Source organism: Ambystoma mexicanum, chromosome 1q (assembly GCF_040938575.1).
Source record: "Ambystoma mexicanum isolate Mex_15411 chromosome 1q, UKY_AmexF1_1, whole genome shotgun sequence".
NCBI classification, from domain to species: Eukaryota; Metazoa; Chordata; class Amphibia; order Caudata; family Ambystomatidae; genus Ambystoma; species Ambystoma mexicanum.
The window spans coordinates 696,687,377-696,710,358 of record NC_090922.1 but is presented as its reverse complement, the minus strand read 5'-3'; the positions used below and the strand labels follow the sequence as shown (position 1 = coordinate 696,710,358).

The 22,982-nt window shown below is 47.6% G+C and overlaps 1 protein-coding gene across 1 annotated transcript in view; it reads right to left on the bottom strand.

Moving 5' to 3' along the window:
- Positions 1 to 4,359: 4,359 nt before the first annotated feature.
- LOC138535513 (14 kDa phosphohistidine phosphatase-like) overlaps positions 4,360 to 22,982 on the bottom strand; it is a 215,298-nt gene continuing 196,675 nt past the window's right edge. Inside the window, exon 3 of the mRNA XM_069641301.1 lies at positions 4,360 to 5,010. Coding sequence (XP_069497402.1) covers positions 4,918 to 5,010 — 93 coding nt within the window. The 3' untranslated portion in view covers positions 4,360 to 4,917. The remainder of the gene's footprint in view (positions 5,011 to 22,982) is intronic.

The following is a 22,982-nucleotide window of genomic DNA, read 5'->3' as shown; positions in this document are numbered from 1 at the left end:
CCAATCGTCCAGCTAAGGATAGACGTGAATTCCCCCTTCTCCTGATACTCGCTGCCACCAACGCCATCAGTTTGGTGAGAACCCGAAACTGATAATGAGAACCACCAATTGCGAACCTCAGGTACTTTCTGTGCTTGAGATGGATTGGCAAATGAAAGTAAGCATCCTGAAGGTCCAATAAAACCAGCCAGTCCTGAAGCTGGAGAGCCTGAAGGATCTGAGAAAGGGTCACCATCTTGAACTTGTCCTTCCTGAGGAATTTGTTCAAATTTCTTAAGTCCAAGATAAGTCTCAATCCTCTGTCCTTTTTGGGGATGAGAAAATAAGGGGAGTACCAACCCTTGTTCCTTTCCGCTACAGGTACATGTTCTATTGCACCTTTCTCTAGCAGGGTTAAAATCTCCTGCACAAGGAGCGGGTCTGGAATTTTTACAGAGTTGGCTCCCGGTGGATGTTCTTGAGGTCTTTGATGAAAATGAAGGCAGTAACCATGGGTCACCATCTCTAGCGCCCAGGCATCTGACGTAATGCCCCACCATTCGTCCAGATACCGAGTGATTCTGCCTCCCACCGGGGTCTTGTGGGTGAAGACCTCAAAGTTGCTTTGCAGCGGCGGCTGAGGAGGTAGTAGCCGCTGCTGTGGCTGATCTAGCACACCTCTCCCTTTTCCACCACGAAAGGGTTTACTCTGTTGGACTCTTTGACTGGCCTGCCCCCTCCCCTTTCCAAAAGAGGAGTAAAAACAGAAAGGGTGACTCTTCCAGGAAGATGAGCCTGCGTAAAGAGTGTTGTTTAGGCTGTTTTATAGCGGCGCTAAGTGATTTTGCTGCCGCTTTTGAGGTCAGCAGCTTCTCCAAGCTCTCGTCCGCCTTGCTCCCAAACAACCTCAAGCCGTCAAAGGGCATATTAAGTAATCTAGATTACATATCAGGTGCAAAGCCAGATTTCCTTAGCCATGCAAACCTGCATAGGATCGTGCTAGATGCCATGGACCTGCTTACACTATCAGCAGTGTCCAGTCCTGACTGAAGGCATTCCTCCATAGCCTCTTTACCATCTTTTACTATAGCCAGGAAACCATCACGTTCCTCATCTTCCGGGATGCGATCAGCCGCTGATGTCATGCAGTCCCACAGGGTATATGTAAATCTTGCTAAAGTACAAGTTACATTAGTTGATTTAAGGGCCATGCTGCCCGAAGAAAAAACTTTCCGGGCCCAAGCATCAAATTTTTTTTATCATCTGTCTGGTGGTATTGAGGGGTAAGCCGATTGCCTAGTGGAGGTTGCAGCTTAAGCAACTAGACTTTCAGGGGAGGGATGTTTAGATAGATATTCCGGATCTGATTAAGATGACCTGTATTTTGGTACACATTTCTTGTTTACTGCTGAAATAAAATAGAAAAACCAATTTACCAACACCCTCTTCTGAAGTGCTTTATGGAATGGAAGAACAGGATCTTTTAGAGGACCTTCACTCAGGATGTCCGTCATGTCATCCTGGTCGAAATTTGGGGAAGATGTCTTCCAACCCATAAAATCAATGACCCTTCCCCATGAGATTTCTATAACTAGGATCAGCATGATCTGTAGGGTCTGGTCTCTGAAATTCAACTTCAGGTGAAGTGTCTAGGCCACTGGCATTTTGTAGACAGTCAAAGATCTGTCTTTTTGGAATTTGGGTCCACTAGCTCTTCAGGAACCTCTCTGGCTCCAAACCTAACTCAAGCTGATGTGACAGCCTCTTCAGAGGAGTGTTCTTCAAAAATGAATGACATGGATCTGAAAAATGACTGTCTAGGTTGAGGATGGAAAGCTTTTTCAGGTAAAGAGGGTGGAATTGACTTATGCATGGGCAATGGCGTCGACTTGGGTATCAGGATTAAGGAATGCCTCGATAAAGGCGTCGAAGGCATCAATAAAGAAGACGCTGGCTTCGATGTTTTCAAAGGAGGCTTCGATACTGTCGAAGAAGGCGTCGATACAGTTAAAGGTGTCAACGCCATTTTTGTCTGCGGTTTCGACGCAGTAGTAGACTGTGTCGAGTCGAGTTTCGACAGCCATGTCGATTCCGCTACCACCAATTTATGCACCAGAGGTTTTGTCTTGGTACGAGGCGTTGGGGAACTTTCCCTTGAAGACACTCTTGACTCCTTTTCGGCTCTGGCGTGTTTAGATTTTGATTTCCCTCTGTCACTTTTAGAGTGGGTAGAGGCATGATGACCACGTGGCAACTTTGAGGGGGTCTGGGCCGCTTTCTCGAATATTCTAAGCATCGAAGCCCTAAAGGCCTCCCATTTTTCAGGGGAATTGTGCTTGGATGGATAAGTGACTCTCCTCTCAGAGGAGGAAGAAGACATGCGACGTCGCTTTTTTGACTTCTTAGTCGAACACAAGGATTTCCCCGAGCGACTCTTTGATCTCGACCTCCTCCACCCATGTCTGGATTTTCGACTAGATTCATCCAAATCTTTGTCTTTTAGAAGACTTCTAAGTTTCCTCCCCCACTGCCAGCTTACCTCTATGTTCCCTAAGAGCCTTATTGGACATGGCCTGGCAGGAACCGCACTCGTCAACCCGATGGTCTGGGCTGAGGCACCAGAGGGAATTCCGATGGGGGTCGGTTATTGACATTTTCCTACCACACTTCTGACCTTTTTTTTTTAACCCTTTCTTGGGTGTGGGGAGTAGAGGACGAGGACATTGTCGAGAAAAAACCTGATGCGCTGTTCGTAACACGAAGCAGTTGCGCCGGAAAAACAGAACTGAGGTAACGGGCGCTGCTCGAGCGCTTTGTACAGCGGATGACGTTGACGCTCGACGGCAGCCCTCAAGGGACTACGACTCTGCGGCCTCAAACACAGCACTCTCTGGTGACAAAAAAATTCCGAAGCAGGAAAGCTGGGAGATAACATTATCATAAGCTGAGGAATACGTGGGAGGACACAATCCATTCGAAAATGTGGTTACCCTTTTTTGCAAAATATGGTAATTAATCAAAGTGAAGGAATGATACAACGTGAAAATGGTAATGTTTTGTAACTGCCTCGAACCTCACAGTTATATGTTGTTTAATATGATGTGTGCTTGAAAGGGGGTGGGATGAATGCGGCAGAGGGGTGGAGGGGGGTTAAAAGCATATGGAAGGCAGCTAGGAGTGTTATTGAGCTGTTGAGGTTATTGCCCTGTATTGTCCTTTGCTATGTTATAAAATGACACAATTTGATTTTTTTAAAAATGTGCTAGAGATGAAGTTGTGAATACAAAAAAAAAAAAAAAAAGGGCGGTACTGGAGCGTCAGAAAGGGAAGCAGTCATTAGGTTGGTATGGTGTTCATTTAAGGAGTAGCTCAGTGAGAAATTGCTGTATATGCGTGATATTTAGGGCTACTGGTTAAATCTAGTGTGTAAAGAAAAAAGAAAAGGGAAGAAAGCTGGGGTATCAGGAATTGATTCATTACGAAATCCGTTTTAGGTTGCTGAGATGTGTTAATTAAAGTTAAATGCTCTAAAAGTATGTAGTAAAAGACTGTCAGTAACTTGACCATTTGCATGCTTGTAGTCCAAATTAAATTCTGAAATGAAGAGAAATTAAACGTTTGAAGCTGTCAAACAGGATACATGTGACCTCTGAACCCACTCTGTCACTGAACAAGAGGATCAGAAGATTCATGTTTCTTCAGGGGATGTTGGCTACTGCCGTTCTGAAAACAAATTGTTATTCAATTTGATGACTAATTTTCAGATCATTCACCAGACTCTATTGAATTAAGAAAGCATCATTGATCTAGCATGACCAGTTTATAGGGTTTGGGTCACAAGTAGATCATTAGTTCAAGCAAAGGTGTGTTCAAAATGTCCAATATATTTGCCTGGGCAAGGCGCAACACCCTTTTGCCGCTACTTTCCTGAAGCAACTCTGGTTGTTTTTATATAGACTACCATCTCACCCAAACAGCAGAAATCAGACCCCTTTGTGTTTACTAAATTGTCACATTGATCTTTTAAAGCTAATCCGTTACGATATCCACTTCATGTACTATGTGTGCATTGTCTTAAATCTTTCCAGTTACAGCGTATACGCTCAGGTTGTCATAGAAATGCAGAAAATAATTACGTTGCTCGTTTGGAAATTCTATCCATGCAGTATGCGTAATACTTACGAGTATCCAATTAATTGCATTTAAATGTTCAAACACTTAAGGTCAGCTCAATGATAACCTCATCAACGTTTTTCTATAATAGCTGTTACCAATGCACATAACCTTCATGAAAACAGGTTGTACTTGGACATATATAAAAGCTCCCGACACCACGCTCAAGAAGCACTACATCGTAAAGACATGGAATGGTAAAGGCAATTATTTTAAATTTGCGAGAATATTTTAATATGAACATTTTTCAACAAAAAAAACGGTCAATATAATATAAATCATTGTGTGATTGCAGTTCCAGGCTAATTAATATATTTCAAGCACACAAATATGCACTTACAATACAATGTCAACAATTACATTGCTTTACTTATTTTAATAAATGCGTTACCTCCTAGGGAGAGGAAAGTAATGTTTCGCGGGATTTTTGATTATGGAAAAGCCGTTCTAAAGAAGCACTGTAGATTTAAAAACGTAAACATAGTAAGGGTTGTATATAATTATACCGTATTAATAAACGTTTAGTAAAGGAAACATACGCAATTATGGTAACACATTTCAAAAGAGTAACAGTTATACCTTGGAAGAGAACTTTCTACTAGATTTTCGAATGCATTTCCTTTTCGGCACAACGGAATTTTGAATAACTGATAAATAATAGTCCAATTAAGTAACATACGAACCACAAACATAAGTGAAATGCACTATTTAGCCACAAAGGAGACAGACGCTTATAGCATTATGGACTGATTTGTCCTACAAAGTTCATTTTTTGTCATCGGACCAAGTAACATCGTAGTCTTTAAATGCTGTCTTCAGTTTCTCTGCAGTCACAGAATGATCAGCTTTGCCATATCCCTAAAGGTAAAATTAAAAAAAAAAAAAAAGTGTAAAAAAAATCTTTATTTGTAGAATGCATTTTTTTTAATCAGCAAGGCTGTTTTCGATCACAGTTCAATTAATATAAAAACCCCCCACTTTACTTCAATTTCATAATTCTTTTTTAAATAGCATTCGAAAACCACCCACACTACTTTTGTCTCTGCCCGCTTCCTCGGCAGCACAGGCTATTAAAGCATCAATAAGAAAGGAATGGTTGAAGCTCGGGAGGCAGGGCAGAACTCACTAGTGGGAGGGCCCGTGCAGGGAATCCACTTAGCCCGAGTGCCTCATTCAACTACAGAGCCAAGGTTATCGCCCAACTCTGCCAAGGGATACCATGCACTGCCTGCAATGCATTTGACTGGATATGGCCGGCAACTTGACTGCTCTAAAGGGGTCAGCAAAGAAGCAGACACTGGCATCAGGACTTTATAAGTGCTGGCTGCTGAAGTTTACTACCAAAAGCACCTGTGAAGTACGATGTGCTAGGTGAGCAAGAGATCAAAGGGGTGTTGTAAGATCCACTGACACAAAAAAGGAGGCGAGTGCACACACTGAGAAGAGTGTGCAGGAGACCGAAAACATGTCATCAAAGCACAAGAGGACTGGAGATGACCGATGTGACTATTTCAACAGTAAGCAATGTGGAAAACAATTAAAATCGCAAATTCATTTTATGCATTACATTTGGAATTTATCATGTACATGCTAACAGTCGCTTCTGCAGGAAATTAGCTTTTTCTGCTCTAACATTTAGTATAAAGTATAGAATAGCGTACACATTTTTCAGCAAGTTTAGGCTACCAATAATAAATTCAAAGTGTAAAACTTGCTGGATAAAGGGAAAAACGTACTGCAACGAGCATGGTTAGAGCCTGTACTCAAATTGTGAATATACTGTCAAAATAAAACATAACGCAGCAACCAACACTCAAATTGCATCCCATTTACTCACACAATATGCCAAAATTACTAATTTTAAAGCCGTTTTACTGAAAGCACAGAACCATTCCCAACTCAATCCGAGCCATTGAATAAAGTGACAACCCGCAGCCTTATCAAAATCATCGTAGGAGAAACACTCATCCCTCTTATACCGTCAACGCCTCAATCTCACAAGGAACCATCAATAACTGATTACTGGTTAGAGCCTTCCTTTTTTAAAGAAACACCCACCATATCCAGCCACACTGGCAAACTATTGGCCAATCACACACCTGGCTTTCATCAGTAAAATCATTGAATTAAAAGTTGCCACACAAATTCCACAAGACAATTGCCAACAAAATGTGCTTCCGGATTACCAGTCATGTGTCCACCCTAGATGCCGCATGCTAACGGGCAGCACCCACGCCATCCATGATGCACTTCATATCCTGTATAAAGGAGACCCATTATTAGTTTTAACCAATCACTCCCCTTCATTTGACATGACACCCGTCCCAACATCCTCAAACGCCCTTGTGTCAATGAATTCGTTTTTCGCTGGTTACACTCTTTGTCTCGCCAACAGACAATATCTTGCCATCTAGGCATTACCCAACGTCTTGCAGTGTACAATAAGTTTCCTTCTACATGGAACTCTTAGGGTATCTCAACCGTCAACATCAACACCCACAATATGCAGATGACCCACACATGTCCCTGTTTATCTGCACAGACAAGGACATTCACTTCCTCACACATAACCTCCCTCTCATTCAAGCATTGAAGTAAAAAAGCTACCTCAAGCCTACCAGAACAGTTAATCCTACTCTGTAACCTGGCTAACCAATCCACAATTTGCGCTCAGCAATACAATCGGATGTATTCTGGCCCATACTCTCTTCATACACTCTCCCATGGCGTCCCTGTAGACAGCAATCTCTCAATAGACACAAACACACCACACAAAAAGAAAATCAGTCTGGTAACGGCTCTGACTCCTTTGCAAAAGTCAGGACCTTCCCTCCCCACTGCCAGCTTCCATACTACTGTAAAGTCTTGGTCTCCCACTGACTATGGCATTTCTATTCCAACAAGCATCCCAGTGGCCACTATGGCAGCTCTGAAAGCTTTCTATCAGGCCACAAAGCTCATCACTGGTATTCAAGGTTTCCATCACATCATTCTGGTCTTGAGACCACTTCAGTGAATCCCATTTCAAGTACTCCTCTTCAAGACAACACGCCTCAAAAAAAGTATGAACTCCAGCTGACCAAACTACGCAGCTGTTACACTCAAACATTATGCACCAATGAAAGAAAAGACTCCTCCAGACTAAGAACCGCAGGACAGACAAAAATGATTAAAAACGGACATTCTCCTATTACTAAAACATCTACAACAACCTAGTGACTGGCATAAAGAAAGCTCCCTCTACCAAACAATTTAGAAACTGAAAACCCTAATCTTCAGGTGCTTATGAAGTGTTGCCTGAACACACAGACGTCAGCTTGGCGCAAACATGAGGACTTGTATTGTTCCCCTTGTGCAGCATCCAGTCCCTAGAGAGTTAGATTTATACAATATAAATCTCTTTATATACTCTAACAAAGTGTGGGCAAAACACCTCTTGAGGCTAACGTTAGAATCCAAATAATGATTTTGTAAACATCATAACTGGAGAAAAGATAACCATCTGTGGAAAGTGCTCGAAAAACAGTGAGGACAGTAAACCGATGGGTGTTTGAGGTGGGGTGGGAGGTGCGACTGAGTGTTAGGAAAGATTACTCTTTTTGCAACTTTCCCTCCATAGTTTCTATGGACCCCCTTTCTTTCTGCTCTGTTTTTGAACATGTTCCGAATTTTTAAAGGCAAGTTAAGCATTCTGCTTCACTTCCCTTGCACTTTGCTCATTGTTATGAGCAAACCGATCAGTACTGGAAAACTCAGTTTCCCTTTTGAAGTTGTGAACTTTTTAACACCCTAGCTTTTTACACTTCAGATTTTTGGTTACTTTTGTATGTGCCTAAAGACAAGCTGGGGGCAGCAGATATATTTTTGCATTATTTTTAGAGTGCATATGTGGCTGGTGTCATGAGATTGTTCACGGGGGGGCGTGGCCAGCACGCATGCTGTGAAGTCGCACACTAGGGAAGCTCCTGTCCGCGATCCTTTGACCGCCTGAATTAAACTGATGATACCAAGCAATCATCACAAAAACATCTGCTGTAGGAAGAACCTCCATCCACCGAAGCGACTCGAATCCTGAACGGAAACTGAGCTGGCAACGCCAGAAACGAGCAGGGAGAAAAAGCGCCCCTGTACACCCAAGATGGCGGAGCCCCGCGTGACTCCCTGCGCCTCCGAGTGAACACTATGGACTCTGCTGACAAAACCAAATAACCACTGTGAAATCAGAACCTGCTGAAAGAAGAACCTCTCCCTGCAGCTGCGACCCGACCTCCGAAAGAAAACGGGGTCAGCGACACCAGAAACAAGTGGAACGAAGAAGCGCCTCTGCACACCCAAGATGGCGGAGTCTCGCGCGGCCCCCGGAGCCGCTAGGTGAACGGTGGGACTGCGGCGAAACTTGAGGGAACTATCCTTGCCTGCCCTCCATGCAAAGACCCTATTACCACCACGGGTCCCGGCCTCGGTCATACGAGCATCGGGCGGCACCGCTACTACTGACAACTAAGCGGGAGACGGGGCTGGAGACTAGTGACACGAGCCTCCCTCTGCCACCCGAGCTCATACGGATGGGTGCTCCGCTGGATCTGGGAGTGAGTGGAGAGCCCGGAACACAGTGGCGCTAGCACTCGCCGCTTGTTGTAAACTTGGTCCGTGGGAGAACGATACTAGCCCGCGTGGCCCACAGCGGGGTTACATTGACCGGCCCGCGTAACAAGCAGGTCGAGAGCGGCGGCTGGCACGGGCCCTCGTGCGCATGACAGTGAGTGGCTGCGCTGGACCCTCCAGCTCTTACTACTCAAGGTTGGCTTCCCGCTGCTGCTAGAGAAGGAGAGCGCCCCGACCAGTGCGAGGGGAGGACAAGGCGAGCGGAACTAATAACTTGGCTGAAACCATGTGACGTGCACAGCTGCACATGTAATCTTTAAAAAGGGGAAACTAAAATACCTTGGCAACGCTGTCCAGTGCAGCAAGATTATAAATTAGAACTGAACAGTCCCTGCACCAACAAGGGCCCACGAGGCATGATCCTTGACCTCTTCTTCCATTGCTATCCCACATGTGACAACCGGGGCTGAGAAGCATTTGCCGCTGGCCTGCCTAAATTACGCACTGAACGACAGAACCGTGAAAGCTGGGCGGCCTCCCTTATGCCCAACCCCGGTTGACCGTTACACGTGCACCCCCTTCTTGGGCTTTTTCCCTGATCTGATAGCTTGCCGGAAACTACTGCAATGCACAGCCGCACCATAGACGATAGTAATGCCTACAGAGTCACGGATAAGGAAGCCTAGCTAGACACAACCTAACGATCGCCGGATAAGTGTCCCATTTAGAGTGCAAAGCAAAGTCGCTGAAACCACATTGGTGCCCATCGGACTGTGGAGACTGTACGTCTCTAAGGAAAGTGATGTCGCCACCCAAGGCCAAATCCAAAACCACAATGGACTGCTTCACGATGGTAAAGCCCAAACAACTGCCGCAATCTGAATCCGCAGTCGATAGCGGACCATCATGTCTGGAAGCTGTGCCTGACAACACACAGGTCCTCCTGGCCATAGCATAGCTCCGAACTTCCATTGAAAACAGGATTGATGAAGTGAAAGCGGACATGCAACTTATGCGCCAAGACGCCCGCAACTTAACGGGGCGAATGAATACCAATGAAGCTACCCTGTAGGAAAATGTAGAAAATACCACAAAATTGAAAATACAGGTCCGTGACCTGGAATTAAAAGTAGCGAGACTGGAAGTGCGCCCGAGGACGCAGAAGGACGCGCTCGGCGCAATAATATCAGGATCCTCGGTGTTCCCGAAGATATAGAAGGCCCGGACCCAACAAACTTCATAGAGACATTGTTACAACAGGAAATTGGTGCGGGTAAACTCTCGCAAGGCTTGTCAGTGGAACGGGCCCACAGATCCCTTGAAAAGCGCCCACCACCAGGCTCGCACCCATGACCGATGATAGCTAAAATCCTTAATTTCCGCGACAGAGAAATAATTCTGAGATACTCCAGAGAAGGAGGAGTGATTAGAAAACAAGACTCCAAAATAGTCATGTATCCTGACTATACCCCTGCAGTGCAACGCGCTAGGAACTCCTTTATTCCAGTGAAGGCAAGATTGCGGACACAATCTTAAATATATGCTGCTCTAACCATCTCGCCTCAAAGTCCTTTATAAAGGCAAAGCAGTCTTTTTAGAATCCCCAGCGGCAGCAAACATGTGGCTCGAACACAATAATCTGGCAGATGACGAGGAACTTCCAAACACAGACAAAAGATAAACAAGAAACTGATTCTACAAATACCGGCGGCGGATCCTACACTAAAGCTCGACGTAGACTCTTAATGTGCATTTGGGTCCACAGCACATAGATAGCTGCATCGGACAGGAGTACCGGAAACCACAAGCGGACATATTAATGGCCCACCCCTACGAGATATGTGCAGGTCATATTCCTGTACAATGCCCACGCCGGAATGCCTGGAGAGGCTCAGAAATCTTGGGAGCCCATGAGCGCTGCACGTCCATTGCAACTGCTGGGGGCAGTTTGCTGTTAGGCAGTTCAGCCTATTTGTTGTAATGCCAGTTAACAAAGTTGGTAAGTCTCCGAATTGCTTTGTGACAGGAGCGGGGAGAGGGATGGTGGATGCGAGTGCGAAGGCTCGGCCGATTGAAAGAAGCCCCTCACTACGCAGTCCCAACTCCGAGGGCCCCACCCGGGATACTACAGAGACCCAAGCGGCATCCATAGAGCGACATGGCTATGAGAACTAAAATAATGACATGGAACGTGAGGGGCCTTGGCACTTACCTCCGGAGAAACAGAATCAAGTCCTACCTACACAGGAAAGGGGTAATGATAGCACTACTGCAGGGGACATACTGTACAATGGAGTCAATGGCCAAATTCCAGGAACATTGGGGCGGGCAGGGATTTGGAACTGCCTACTCCAAGTATGCGAGAGGCGTATACACATGGATCCATCCTCAACTCCCATTTCAGCTAACCAAATCCATTAGTGATCCTGAGGGTAGATTTGTGATACTATGGGGGCACATTGGACAACAAGAAGTGTGTGTAGTGAACACCTACTTACCGAATACCAACATTCCAACCCACCTGGACTCAATGTATACCAAACTCAGGCAACATAGAAATGGCTTATTCATATGGAGGGGAGATTTCAATTGTCTGCACGACCCAGATCTGGATAGATCCTTCCCTCTACCTAAAGGCCCCTCAGTGGCCACGACTGCATTGAATTCAATGACACAAAGATTAGACCTAGCCGACGTGTGGAGAGAGTTACACCCCCAGACACGCAACTACTCTTACTATTCGTCCCCCCACAATCTATACACACGACTAGATTATGTCTTTGTAGGTAGGGAACACCTGCCCCAAATGGAAGACGCGAGATACCTGGGGAGAACGATCTCTGATCATTCCCCATTGATAGTGGGATGGAACCACGTTGGCCCCAGACCTCCTATTCCCATGTGGCGAATGCGGTGGAAGCTTTGAGAGATCAAGCTTTCAAGGATGAGTTACTAGACTCCATAGAACTGAATACGGGTAGCGTGGACCATGTGAGCACTATATGGGAGGCCCTGAAGATAGTGGTGCTGGGTGAAGTCATAGCAAAAGCTGATGGCATAAGAAAACAGTTGCGAGAAGAACTAACGAGAGGGGAACAGGAGATTGAGAGGCTTGACACTAGTCCATTAGGCCCACAACAACGGGAGGACAAACTCAGAACCCTCAAAAACGAATGCACGAAGGCCTGGGGCAGACTGGCCAAGTTTGATTACGCCACTAAAACCAACAGGGCCCACATGGAAGCAGACAGACCTAGTAGACTGTTGGCTTGGCTCTGGAGGAGGGAACAACCTAGACACACAATCACTACATTGCAGGACAAGAATGGCAACATACACCAAACCCAACAGGGCATAAATGATATCTTCAGTGATTATTATGCACATCTGTACTCACACAGCGCTAGTATACCCCCAGACCAGATAAGACACCCTTGAGGAAATAGGATTGCCCAAGTTGTCCCCCGCGCAAACCGAATCCCTAGACGCTGACATCACGATAGAGGATATAGCTGAAGCTATTAAGTCACAAGCTACGTGCAAGGCCCCGGGCAGTGATGGGCTCCCCCCCAGAGTTCTACAAGACGTATGGCCCCCTCCCTGACACCAATCTTACAAGAGGTCTTTCAAGAATCATTCGAACGCTGAGCTATGCCTAACACCATGAGAGAGACTATGGTGATCCCAGTCCTTAAACCAAACAAACCACCCGAACTATGTGCTTCGTACCGTCCCCTGGCCATGCTCAACTATGATGTTAAACTACTGACCATCATATTAGCCAAAAGGTTGTCCAGATTTATAGGAGACATTATTCACCCGGACCAGTGTGGGTTTGTGCCAGGCCGCAACACAACCATGAATCTGCGCAGACTTCAGCACATTATCGAACAAACGGACATAGGCACGGAGTCCTATGCCTTGCTGTCACTAGATGCCATTAAGGCGTTCGATTCTATATATTGGGAATGGTTGCTGATGGCCCTAAAGGAATTTGGATTTGGCCCAGGGTTTATTAGGTGGTTTAAAATACTCGACACTAAGCCAACGGCCCGGGTAAAAACGGGAAAATGTGTCAGATGCGTGGGACATTTGCAGGGGTACTAGACAGGGATGCCCACTGTCTCCCATGCTTTACATCCTCAGGTTAGACCCCATTGCTATCTATTTTAGGAAACCATTTTTTGATGCAGGGATACGGCTGGGAGGGGTAGACCACATCATCTCACTCTATGCGGATGACATCTTGCTGTACGTCAGAGACCTGCACCTTAATATCCCAACAATGTTGGAGGTCCTTGACAATTTCTCCAAGGTCTCCGGTATACAATTCAGCAGAGCAAAATCTGGCCCGTTTCCACTGGCAGGACTCAAAGACAGAGGAGTGGAGGGGCTTCCGGTGCTGGGAATACAGTGGCAGACTACAATGTTCCGTTACCTTGGAATTCAAGTAATGCACACACCGGAACTGATGAACGAACACAACACGAAAGCGGCGATACCCGCATTGCGTAAATTGATAGGTTTTTGGGCGAAACTCCCCCTACCAGTAATGGTTAGAGCCTCTGTGGTCAAAATGATTGTCCTTCCCAGGTTCCTGTACAAATTCCAAAACGTGCACTACTACATTAAAAACTCATTCTTTCGCTTACTTGAGACAATTGTCCGCAAATTCCTCTGGGGGCAGAATAGACACAAGGTAGCACACTCCACTCTAGTATTACCATATTCACAAGGCAAAATTCAACTCCCGAAGCTCGAGAAGTATTATTTGGCTGCCCAACTTAGCTTTGTCTCCAAATCGTTGTCTGATGAACCTACATCTGAGACCTCCTTACTGCAATCCATGATCTCTCCAGTGCAACTAAAGGAACTTATCTGGGCGCCACACCACCTGCTGGGAGACAAACCTCTCATAGCTACTCTGGGAAGGCAAGTTTGGCAAAGAGTGAAGTCAATAAACCAACTTAAGCACCCATACTCTCCGGAAATACCTATGATCCAGGACATGTGCAAAATGCAGCAGACTTGCCGCACTTCAGGCGCTGGGAGAAAACCAGTGTATACACTTGGGGGGACCTATATGATGAGGGCTCCTTCAGGGAGTTTGAATCATTGCAAAGGAAGGATGGCATATACACTGACCAATTTCTCTGGTACCGTAGGATAGGAGAAACAGAAAAAAAAAATGGGACACTTGGCCTCAGGAACCAGAGTCGGACCCCCTCACGACTCTACTATACAACCTAGGAGAGGGACAGAAAGCGGTCTCCCAGATATATAGACTACTCAGCAACACTCCCAACCCAAAAAGTGCGACAATCTAAAAGAAATGGGAAACAGACTTGGGACGGGAATTGTCAGACGGCGAATGGAATAGAGCGTTGACACATCCTAAAACTGTATCTAGAAACCATAGATTTCAGCTCATACAATTAAACATGCTTCACCGAACGTATTTGACCCCCTGTAGACTAGCCACAATCAAAAAAACAAATGAGTCCCAATTGCCCATGGTGTGGGGCGGACAAAGCAGACCTACTTCATATGTTCTGGGAATGCCACAAAGTGCAAACCATCTGGAGGAAAATAAAACAGACACTTGAGAAGGCTGGCACCTCCAACTACGAGTGGTCCCCTGAGGAGTGCCTCTTGGGAACATATCTCAGACCAGCTAAACTCACACAGGGTGAAACTCATGGACCTAACGTTTACATTAGCCAAACGGCACATTGCCATGTCTTGGAAGAAACCAGCAGGGCCAAACTACAACGCCTGGCGCAGTGAACTAGAAAGATGGATTAATGCAGAAACCAACGCATGGGAAGACAGTGTTACTAGGTCAACTGATGAATCAAGCACAACCCTGGAGGCATGGAAAGAAATAACCAGAAACATACTTTACCCCTCGGACGATAAACCCCCATGAATGAACATTGCTTAGACCATACTGTATCCAGCGAACAGGACACTCACTGGAGAGAAACATGTAACCTTGGGGTAGTCCCTCGAACCCTGAGACCCTCCCCCCCGGGACAAAAACCCCACCTTGCCCCTCAACAATAGACTGAGTTAAGTCATAGTGACTAGGTGTAACGCTCACCTGATTCCCGCAGAGGCGCCGGTCTTGACTGGGTGAATGCCGTATCTTCAAAGGTGATGTGTAACACACGGTTGGCTCTTTGGGCTGGACCTCTGTGCACTGTATGTCTGACTCGAAGAGTAAGATGTCTGCAGATAGAAAATATGGGATTAATGAACTGGGGTTATTGGGTGCCTCTCTCCTCTTCCCTTTCTCTTCTCCTGTAGAACCCCAAAGGTTAACGCCCTCACCTTAGGTAAGTGAACGCCGAGCTCTCCATCTGCCTCGGGGCAGGGTGCCGTAACCAGTTTCTTCACTGGATAAGGGTGCAGGCCTCTTGACCTCAGAGGACTGCTGTCCGTCGTTAACTGCACGAACGGTAAGTTCTGGGCACTTCAAATGTCTTAAAAGTCTTTTGTAATGATATCTCTTGTTTTGCAGGGTTCCGGCGATGGCGGATGGCGGGCTGATGAGAGTTGAGGATCGAACCCGCGTGAGGAATAGAAGTGCCTGGAAGCACGTAAGTAAGCGCTTGTAGCCTGCTTCACGATGCGCACTAACTGTCCCTTTTATCTTGCAGGTACAAGTTCGGAGCTTTAGAGAAGCTGAAGGGTGCTGGAATACCCACTGGATTCGGCGTGGGAAGGAGTAATGGCACGTGAGTAATAAAGTTGCCCAATGTCTTTAAATGCACCTTCTTTTGTCTTTCAGATGCGGGATGCAGCGCCAAAGGCCTCCGGAGCGTGCGAAGAGCTGGTAAGCTTTTGTCTTTCAGATGCCGGAATGCAGTGCGAAGACCTCCGGAGCATGCGAAGAGTAGGTAAGCCTTTGTCTTTCAGATGCCGGAATGCAGCGCGAGGCGTTGGTGACAGCCGATGGACCAGGTAAGAGATGCGCTGCCACTGAAGACCGTAGTGCTAACCTGTTCTTTCTTTGTCTTTACAGGTGCTGCTGAAGACTGGATTCCAGGATGGTAAGCCTTTGTTCCCTTAGGCCCAGGATCAGAAGCAGAAGACACGATGAGCGTTCTGCTGCAGAGAATGCAGAATAACGCAAAGCAAGATTCATCCATCGGGTGTGGTTTAAATAGCCTCCTGTAGTGCTTAGGTGTCTCCTTCCACAGCCACGCCTAGGTAAGAAAAGAGTTCCTGCTTTCCAGAAGAGTTCCAGTGTTCTGAACCTAGGGAGTGGCTCCTGCCCCACCCAACAGGAAAAGTAGTCCCAAACAGAAGAGGATCAGGGGTTCAACTGGCAGGTAGGTAAGCAGCATGGTCTGCTGCAGGTAAGTCCACCCAAGCATTATGAGCCCGGCGCTTCCAGCGCTGGGACTGGGCATCTTTATGAGCCTGGTGCCACTGGCGCCAGGACAGGGTCCAAAAGGTCCCAATTGGGACTGGCTAGCACTCGGAACCGAGGTTATGGGTCTGCTTCCAAGGGAGTCGGGCAAGTCCTGATCTTTTGGAAGCAGAGATCATGACACTAGGAGACAGTTAAACATTGTTAAGTTACTGTTACAAAAGTAAAAATGTTATTGTTTATTATGTAATATCGTTAATTCTTCTTCTAAAGACACATTCCTCTTGGTATGTGTGAATGTATGATAACAAATGCCAATAAACAAATTTGAAAATATAAATATATCGGATGAGATTGTTCACTAGTTCTTTGGCTATATTGTTGTTTAGCCTTCTTACTGCCTTGCAAGGTCAGGAAATCCCTTATAAGGTCATGCATTTGCCAGATAAAGCTGCTGCGGTTGCAGGCTAGTAATGCCTTTGTATGTGTGTGACCCAGGAATGGGGTGCGACTGTCCAGTGCACTCCACATCCGTGGTGCCAGTGTCTCTAGGTGTGGGGCAAAGGTGATACCAGTACTTGCCCCGGATTGAACAACTACTCGCTGTTTGAATGGTGCAGATCCTTCCCATTTGAGGGCTTGGACTGGCTTCCAGCTCAGATTTTGTATAAGAGGACCTCTGCAGCCATTTCCTCAGATCATCGTTGGAGCCAAGAATCCCTTGAGGCACAGCCTGCTGAAGATTCGAAGACTCCTGAAGTGGCCAAACATCACTTCCTGTGTCTGGCCCGGTGAAGACCTGTGCAACTACCTGATCTCCGAAGACCCTGAGCAGTGCTTCCGCCCATGGGCTACTGGGACGAACTAGTCTCAAAATCTTCAAGGATCCCACCCTACTGAGCCTTTGGATGTGTCCCTAGCCAGCCCGGTGGATTGACCAGCTCTTTTGTGAGCTACCTCGCCAGAAGTGACGTCGTTCTGCATTCAAGCACGGAAATTGTAGCCAGCTCATACCACAAGTCAAGTTCTCACCGAATTTTAGCATCCCAGCATCAAGGGATCCTGTCCTGGAGCAGCTCCTGTGACCGCGAACTGGAAGGATGCCTGTCATCACCTGTGTGCGGAGACAGTCACTGGAACTCTCTTTCTCCAACCTGTGAAGTATCCCGAGGAGGCCTGCATCAGCGTTTCTTGCATGACTTGATCGCCAAAGGTTGCAACCTGCAGTTACTAGAAGAGTCCTCAAGCCCGCAACTCCGGGGCATCACTCACTGGAACCAATGGCGAAAGAACAAGCCCCTAGCAACATGCAGACGATGTCTCAGGGCATCGGGAAAATCTGAGTCATGGGGTAAGTAAACACAGTCCCCCCCTACCCTTGTCCTTCATAGGATAACATTGGTAAAAAGTCCCTTTGTTTCTTTCATTCCATTCACCTTTTGGTCGTCGAACCTGGGTAGAGTAACCTGAAATATAATAACACATTTACTTAACTCAATAAAACTGTTGAATAGCTTCTTTGAATTATCACTAACTGTTAAGATGGATTTCTGAACTCTGTCCTGGAGGGGCAGGGGTCCAGAAGGCCAGCCTAGTTTCTTGGAACAGGGTAACCTCTGGACAAGCCAGACCAATCAGGGTAGCGCTGGCGGCGGTCAAGAATAGGTCTCAAGAGGGGTGAGGGTGACGGAAAGCCCGCAATGAGCACAAAAAGCAAGGACACTTACAAATTACTCCAGGCAGGTGTTATATTAAAAATATAAACACATTTATTACAGGCCTTTGTAACATCAACCATAGTAAAGAATCACGGTAAAACTCAAGTAAACCAACACATCACAATCATTACAATATATATACAAGACTGAGGGGTCTAACGAGTTAGAAGCACGAAATATGCAGACCACCTAGATGGGGAGAAAAACGGGCAGTGCAAGTAATAGTTAGGCCCAGTTCGACATCGGAGATCACCTAACTAGAAGGAAGCCCGAGCCCTACGAAGAGTGGGGCCTTGTGCTCAAAAGTACCTGCACACGCGGGTGCCAACGGGCCAAGGAGTCTCTCTTCGGGGAAACCAGGCAGTTCAGAGAGGTGAACATACTATGGCAAACCGACCTCCACTACTCAAGCGCGGCCTCCACTTGGGGGCAGAAGCAGGGCGCGAGTACATAAAAAGGGGTGCTGTTTTTCAACAGCGGGGGAAAGCCACAGGCTCCTGCAGGAGGGCGACCCGTTCAGGGTATTGACTACTCACCGGTCCCCGATGCAGGCAGACCTGGGCTTCTCCGGGTTACTTTCTTCGCTGGCAGGTTCAGATGCCATCAGAGGGACGTCTCGGCGCCGTGTAGATTCCACGGCAGCAGAATTCAGGGTCGAGGGTGTCCCAAATGCAGCGAACACGCACAGTTTGTTACCTCAGCAGGGCAACTCGGTAGCCGCGTGTATTCCAGTCAAATTGTACACTTCTCACTTCAGACCTGGGAACGCCAAGTGTACGAATCGTGTGAGTGTCGAGGGCTCGGAATTTAGCAGCAGCCTGACGGCAGTGACAGAGCAAGGTTCCTGTGTAGGCTGGTCAGTCCGCTGGATGGTCCAGGGACGCTTCCGTAGGCATATGTACAGGAGTTGATGAAGATGCCGAGAATAGTTGTTCCCACTATTTTAAAGGGTCAAAGCACCAATACAGGCCTTCTCGTACGATCGAGGCAGAGGGGTCTCACAGGACGACAGCAGTGTAGGGTGCCAAACCTTCAGCGGGTCACCAGCGATTCCTCGACTCAGCTTCTTAGTTGCAGGATACTTGGCTCCTTATCCTTCGTGAGAACTCAGGAGATCGACATGGTAGTGGGGTTTCCAGCATCCTCTTATCCAGAGGTCCCTTCGCGCCAAAACGGAGAGGGCCCAATGGGAGATCTGCTCGTAAAACACTCACACCATACGTGGACCTATCAGGGACCACGGTGGTCCCAGGCATTCAAGACATACTAGACTCTCTGGCACCCAGGATGTGTATTGGGACCAGACATCCCAGCCCACATCCTGGAGGCTTACACCAGGCCTGTAGAAGCCCGCAAAAGCATCTGTGTTTCGTGGGAAAGTACATGCCCAAATAAGGATGGCCCCAGGTCGGCTCGACCTGGGGGAAGGGGCAAGACGGTCAGCGGACAGGACAAAGAACCTCATGGTCTGGCCATTTTGGAAGCCAGGCCACCCCTTTTGGTCTAACGCGAGAAGCGCGGTTAACAGAGCAAAAAGGAGTTCAAAACACAAACAAACTATCGCTGCCACCAGTCCCGTCCGTGACACACTTGCACAGTTCGTTATAAATCCATCGAGAGTTTCTAGGGCTTGTAGAATGACTAGAGACCCAAGAGTGCAGTAATTTAGTTTACAGTGCCCTCTTGTGTCATGTTGCGCGAAAGCTGCAACATGAGAAAAGAACTACGGAAAATGACGTTTCCCAGTACTGACTGTCTTAAGGGCATGTCAGTTTCCCCGTGCAAAGTGAGCGAAAAGCCCAGAGGAGTGCGGCGTAAGGCTGCGCTTCTCTGGCTAAGTCTAGATCAGGGTGTAAAACAACAGCAAAAAGTTTGGGGGTTGCCTATAGAAGGAAAATTACCTACAATATGAACTCTTTCCCAACACTAACACAAGGGAAAGAGAACGTTTCTTACCGGTAAACTCCTTTTCTCCAGCATTGGCATCTTTCATAGATTCACATGCTGTGAATATTCCCGGGTGTCAGACTGGGAATCCTCGGTTACCCTTTGGTTTGCCTTGCTAAAGCAAGAACAACTATTTTGTAGGTTGTCAACCTTGTTATAGGTGGTTTTGGTCCCAAATGCAACCTCTAGTAGTTAGACACTAGCCCCTCCCCCTGCTCCTTTTCCCCTCAGATACTGACCCCGTAATGAGCGCCCAGAGGGCGAGCAGTCTTTTCACACTCTGGGGTGGATGGAGGGCGCATGTGAATCTATGAAAGATACCAATGCTGGAGAACAGCTCCAGGTAAGAAGCTTTTTCCTTCTCCAGTATTGGATCTTTCATAGATTCACATGCTGTGAAAAGATTAAGTAGTTTGTGTAAAAACCAGTAATTCACAACTCCCAAACATGGGAGTGCACCTCATGGAACAGGCGTTGCTGGACCACCCTTCCGGTCTACACATCTGCGGCGTGCTGCCTCTCCAGAAAAGCCTACTTCCCATGACAGGTATCGAAGTGATGTTGTCGCCATAGGTTCAAAGGGCTTCATGAGGCATGACAGCACAGTGTTTAGACTTCACTCCGGCGAGATCCGTCTTGCTGGGGGAAAGGTTCCAAACATTTCAGGAAATGCTTGACGACACTATTGCCATAAGGGGGGTGCCCGTACTCCTACTTGTGCATCTGGAAATGGCCGCCAAGTGTACCTGTATGGAGTTGTGGGTGAGGCCCTGTTTTGCCAATGAGAGGCAGTATGGCAGTTGATGCCCCATTGGCCTTCACACCATCTACAAAAAAGTTTCCGCTTCAGGCTATATGATTTATTTGTGGAGGGAACCCTGACTGCTGACAAGATGCCTCTGCTTTCCTGAGAGATAGTTAGGTTTATGAACTTCCCAAATTCAGGAGCCATGCCGTTAGGCAGAGGCACTGCGGATTGTGATGTAGTATCTTCCCCTGATCCTGCATGATGAGGTTTGGGTGATAGCCGAGCTTGATGGGCTTGTCCCCCAAGAGCTGGACGAGGTCCGAGTACCAGGTTTGGCATGGCCAGTTCGGGGCAATGAGTATTACCTTGCATGGGTGTTTCCGGATCATTTGCACCGTCCTGCGCAGGTCTGCGAAGGGTGGAAAAGCACACATGAAGAGATTGTACCACGGGAACAAGAATGCATCCCCCATTGACCCTTTGCTGGGTTGTCCTGCTGTCTTATCTTGTGCATTTCTTGTTGTAGCGAATAAATCCACTGATGCGCGGCCCCAACACCGAAATAGCGATTGCACTATGGCGAGGGTGAGTTCCCATTCGTGGCTCTATGACATCCGCCTGCTGAGGCTGCGCGCTGTTTGGTTCTGTACTCCTGGAAGGTGGAACGCCTGTAGGGTGATGCTGTGCGAAATGGCCCAGTGACAGGTTCGTTGCGCTTCCCCAAACAGGGTCTTGGACTGTGTCCCTCCCTGCTTTCGCAGGTAATACATTGTGATTCTAGTCTGTTAGGACTTTGATCGTCTGTCCCTTGAGTATGGAAGGACTGACCGCCCTGAGCTCGAGCACATTGATGTGGAGGGAGGCTTCGTGGGGAGACCATAGCGCTCTGGCGTGTAGCTGGTCCACATGTGCGCCCCACCCTTGTAGGGAGGCGTCCGCGACAAGTGTCTTGCTGGGAGCCGGTTCTTGGAATGTCTTCCCTCTATTGATGTTGGCCCCATTGGACAACCATTGGAGATGTGTGGAGAGCCCGAGAGAGATTTGTACTTTGTCCCCCTCCTCCCCCCATGAGCAGATACCTGGGACCAGTTTGCCGCCAGGAACTCCTGCAGCGGTTTCATGCGGAGTGTGCAGTGCAGGATGAAATGCCAGATGCCACTGTTCCGGGCAGCCACTTGCAGTGGTGCACCATCAGCCACCTGCCCGGTGCGAACATCGGAAGAAGCACCCTGAGTGTGTCCAACCTTTCTAGAGATGGGCGCACTTTGGGCTCCTGCATGGAGAACTCTGCTCCAAGAAAAATTTGTTTCCTTGATGGCTGTAGTGAGGATTTCTTGTAGTCGATGGCAAAGCCTAGTTTCTTGTGGCGACGCACCGTCGATGCTATGGCAACAACCAGGGGTGTTCAACGGCAGCATCAGTGTCCCCCAGTCTGGAACCCGTAGTTGCCTCCACATCATACAACACCAGTCCATTTAACCCACACTTTCAGGCATTTCCCAGGACAACCCCTGGCGGTGTATATATACGTTTGAGGAACGCACACCCGTTAATTTCGTTGGTCCATCTACTTAGGGCCAGTCCTTCTGGCACTCCCCATGTGATGGCAACAAGCCTCTTTAATTAGGCCCAGCGCAACCGCGAAGAACGTTTTTTCAGCACGTGTGTGGTCTCCGTCACCCCAGATCCCCAGGAGTGCCATTTTGGTCTCCGGAAAAACCAGAGTCTCTAGGACCTTGTTCATTTCATTAATGCACTTGCACCAAAATGTGTGTATAACCTCACATTCTCAAAGCATATGGTAAAAGGAGCCCACCACCTTATGACATTTCAAACAAGCAGCGTCTTCCACCAGCCCTCATTTAACCAGCGGTAAGCCTGGTGAAGTATTTTGTATTGTATGAGCCCGAGTTTGGCGTCTATGCCTATGTCGCGTGAGAGCATAAGTGCCTCCACCCACTCCTCCGACTCCAAGGGGCACAGCAATCTCTCCCACTTTTCCCGCAGGCCGGCCAGATCCCGGGCCCCAAATACTGTGATCACTTGGCAAAGCGTTGACTTGGGCTTTGCCAGGATCTGTGTTTAAAGAACGGTAACCTCGAGGGGGGAGCGTTCTGGAATGTCTGAAAGGACAGAGAACTGGGCTGTAGGGCATGCTTCAGTTGTATATATCTATATATGTCTCCAGGAGGGAGACCAAACTCCTCCCGCATTGCCTCGAACAGCTTCACATGCCCGTCTTGTACCACTTCTGTCAGGGTTCGCAGCCCCAGGGCCTCCCAGCTCAGGAAGTCGCCCATTGTCAGGACCTCAGTGATATACCGGTTCTCCTACAAGGGTTGTCCCATTCTCAGCCTCCCTCCCAACCCGATGTATTGGAGCGCCTCCCCCCACACCATACAAATCTGCCGTATCATCCCTGGCAGGTCGGCCA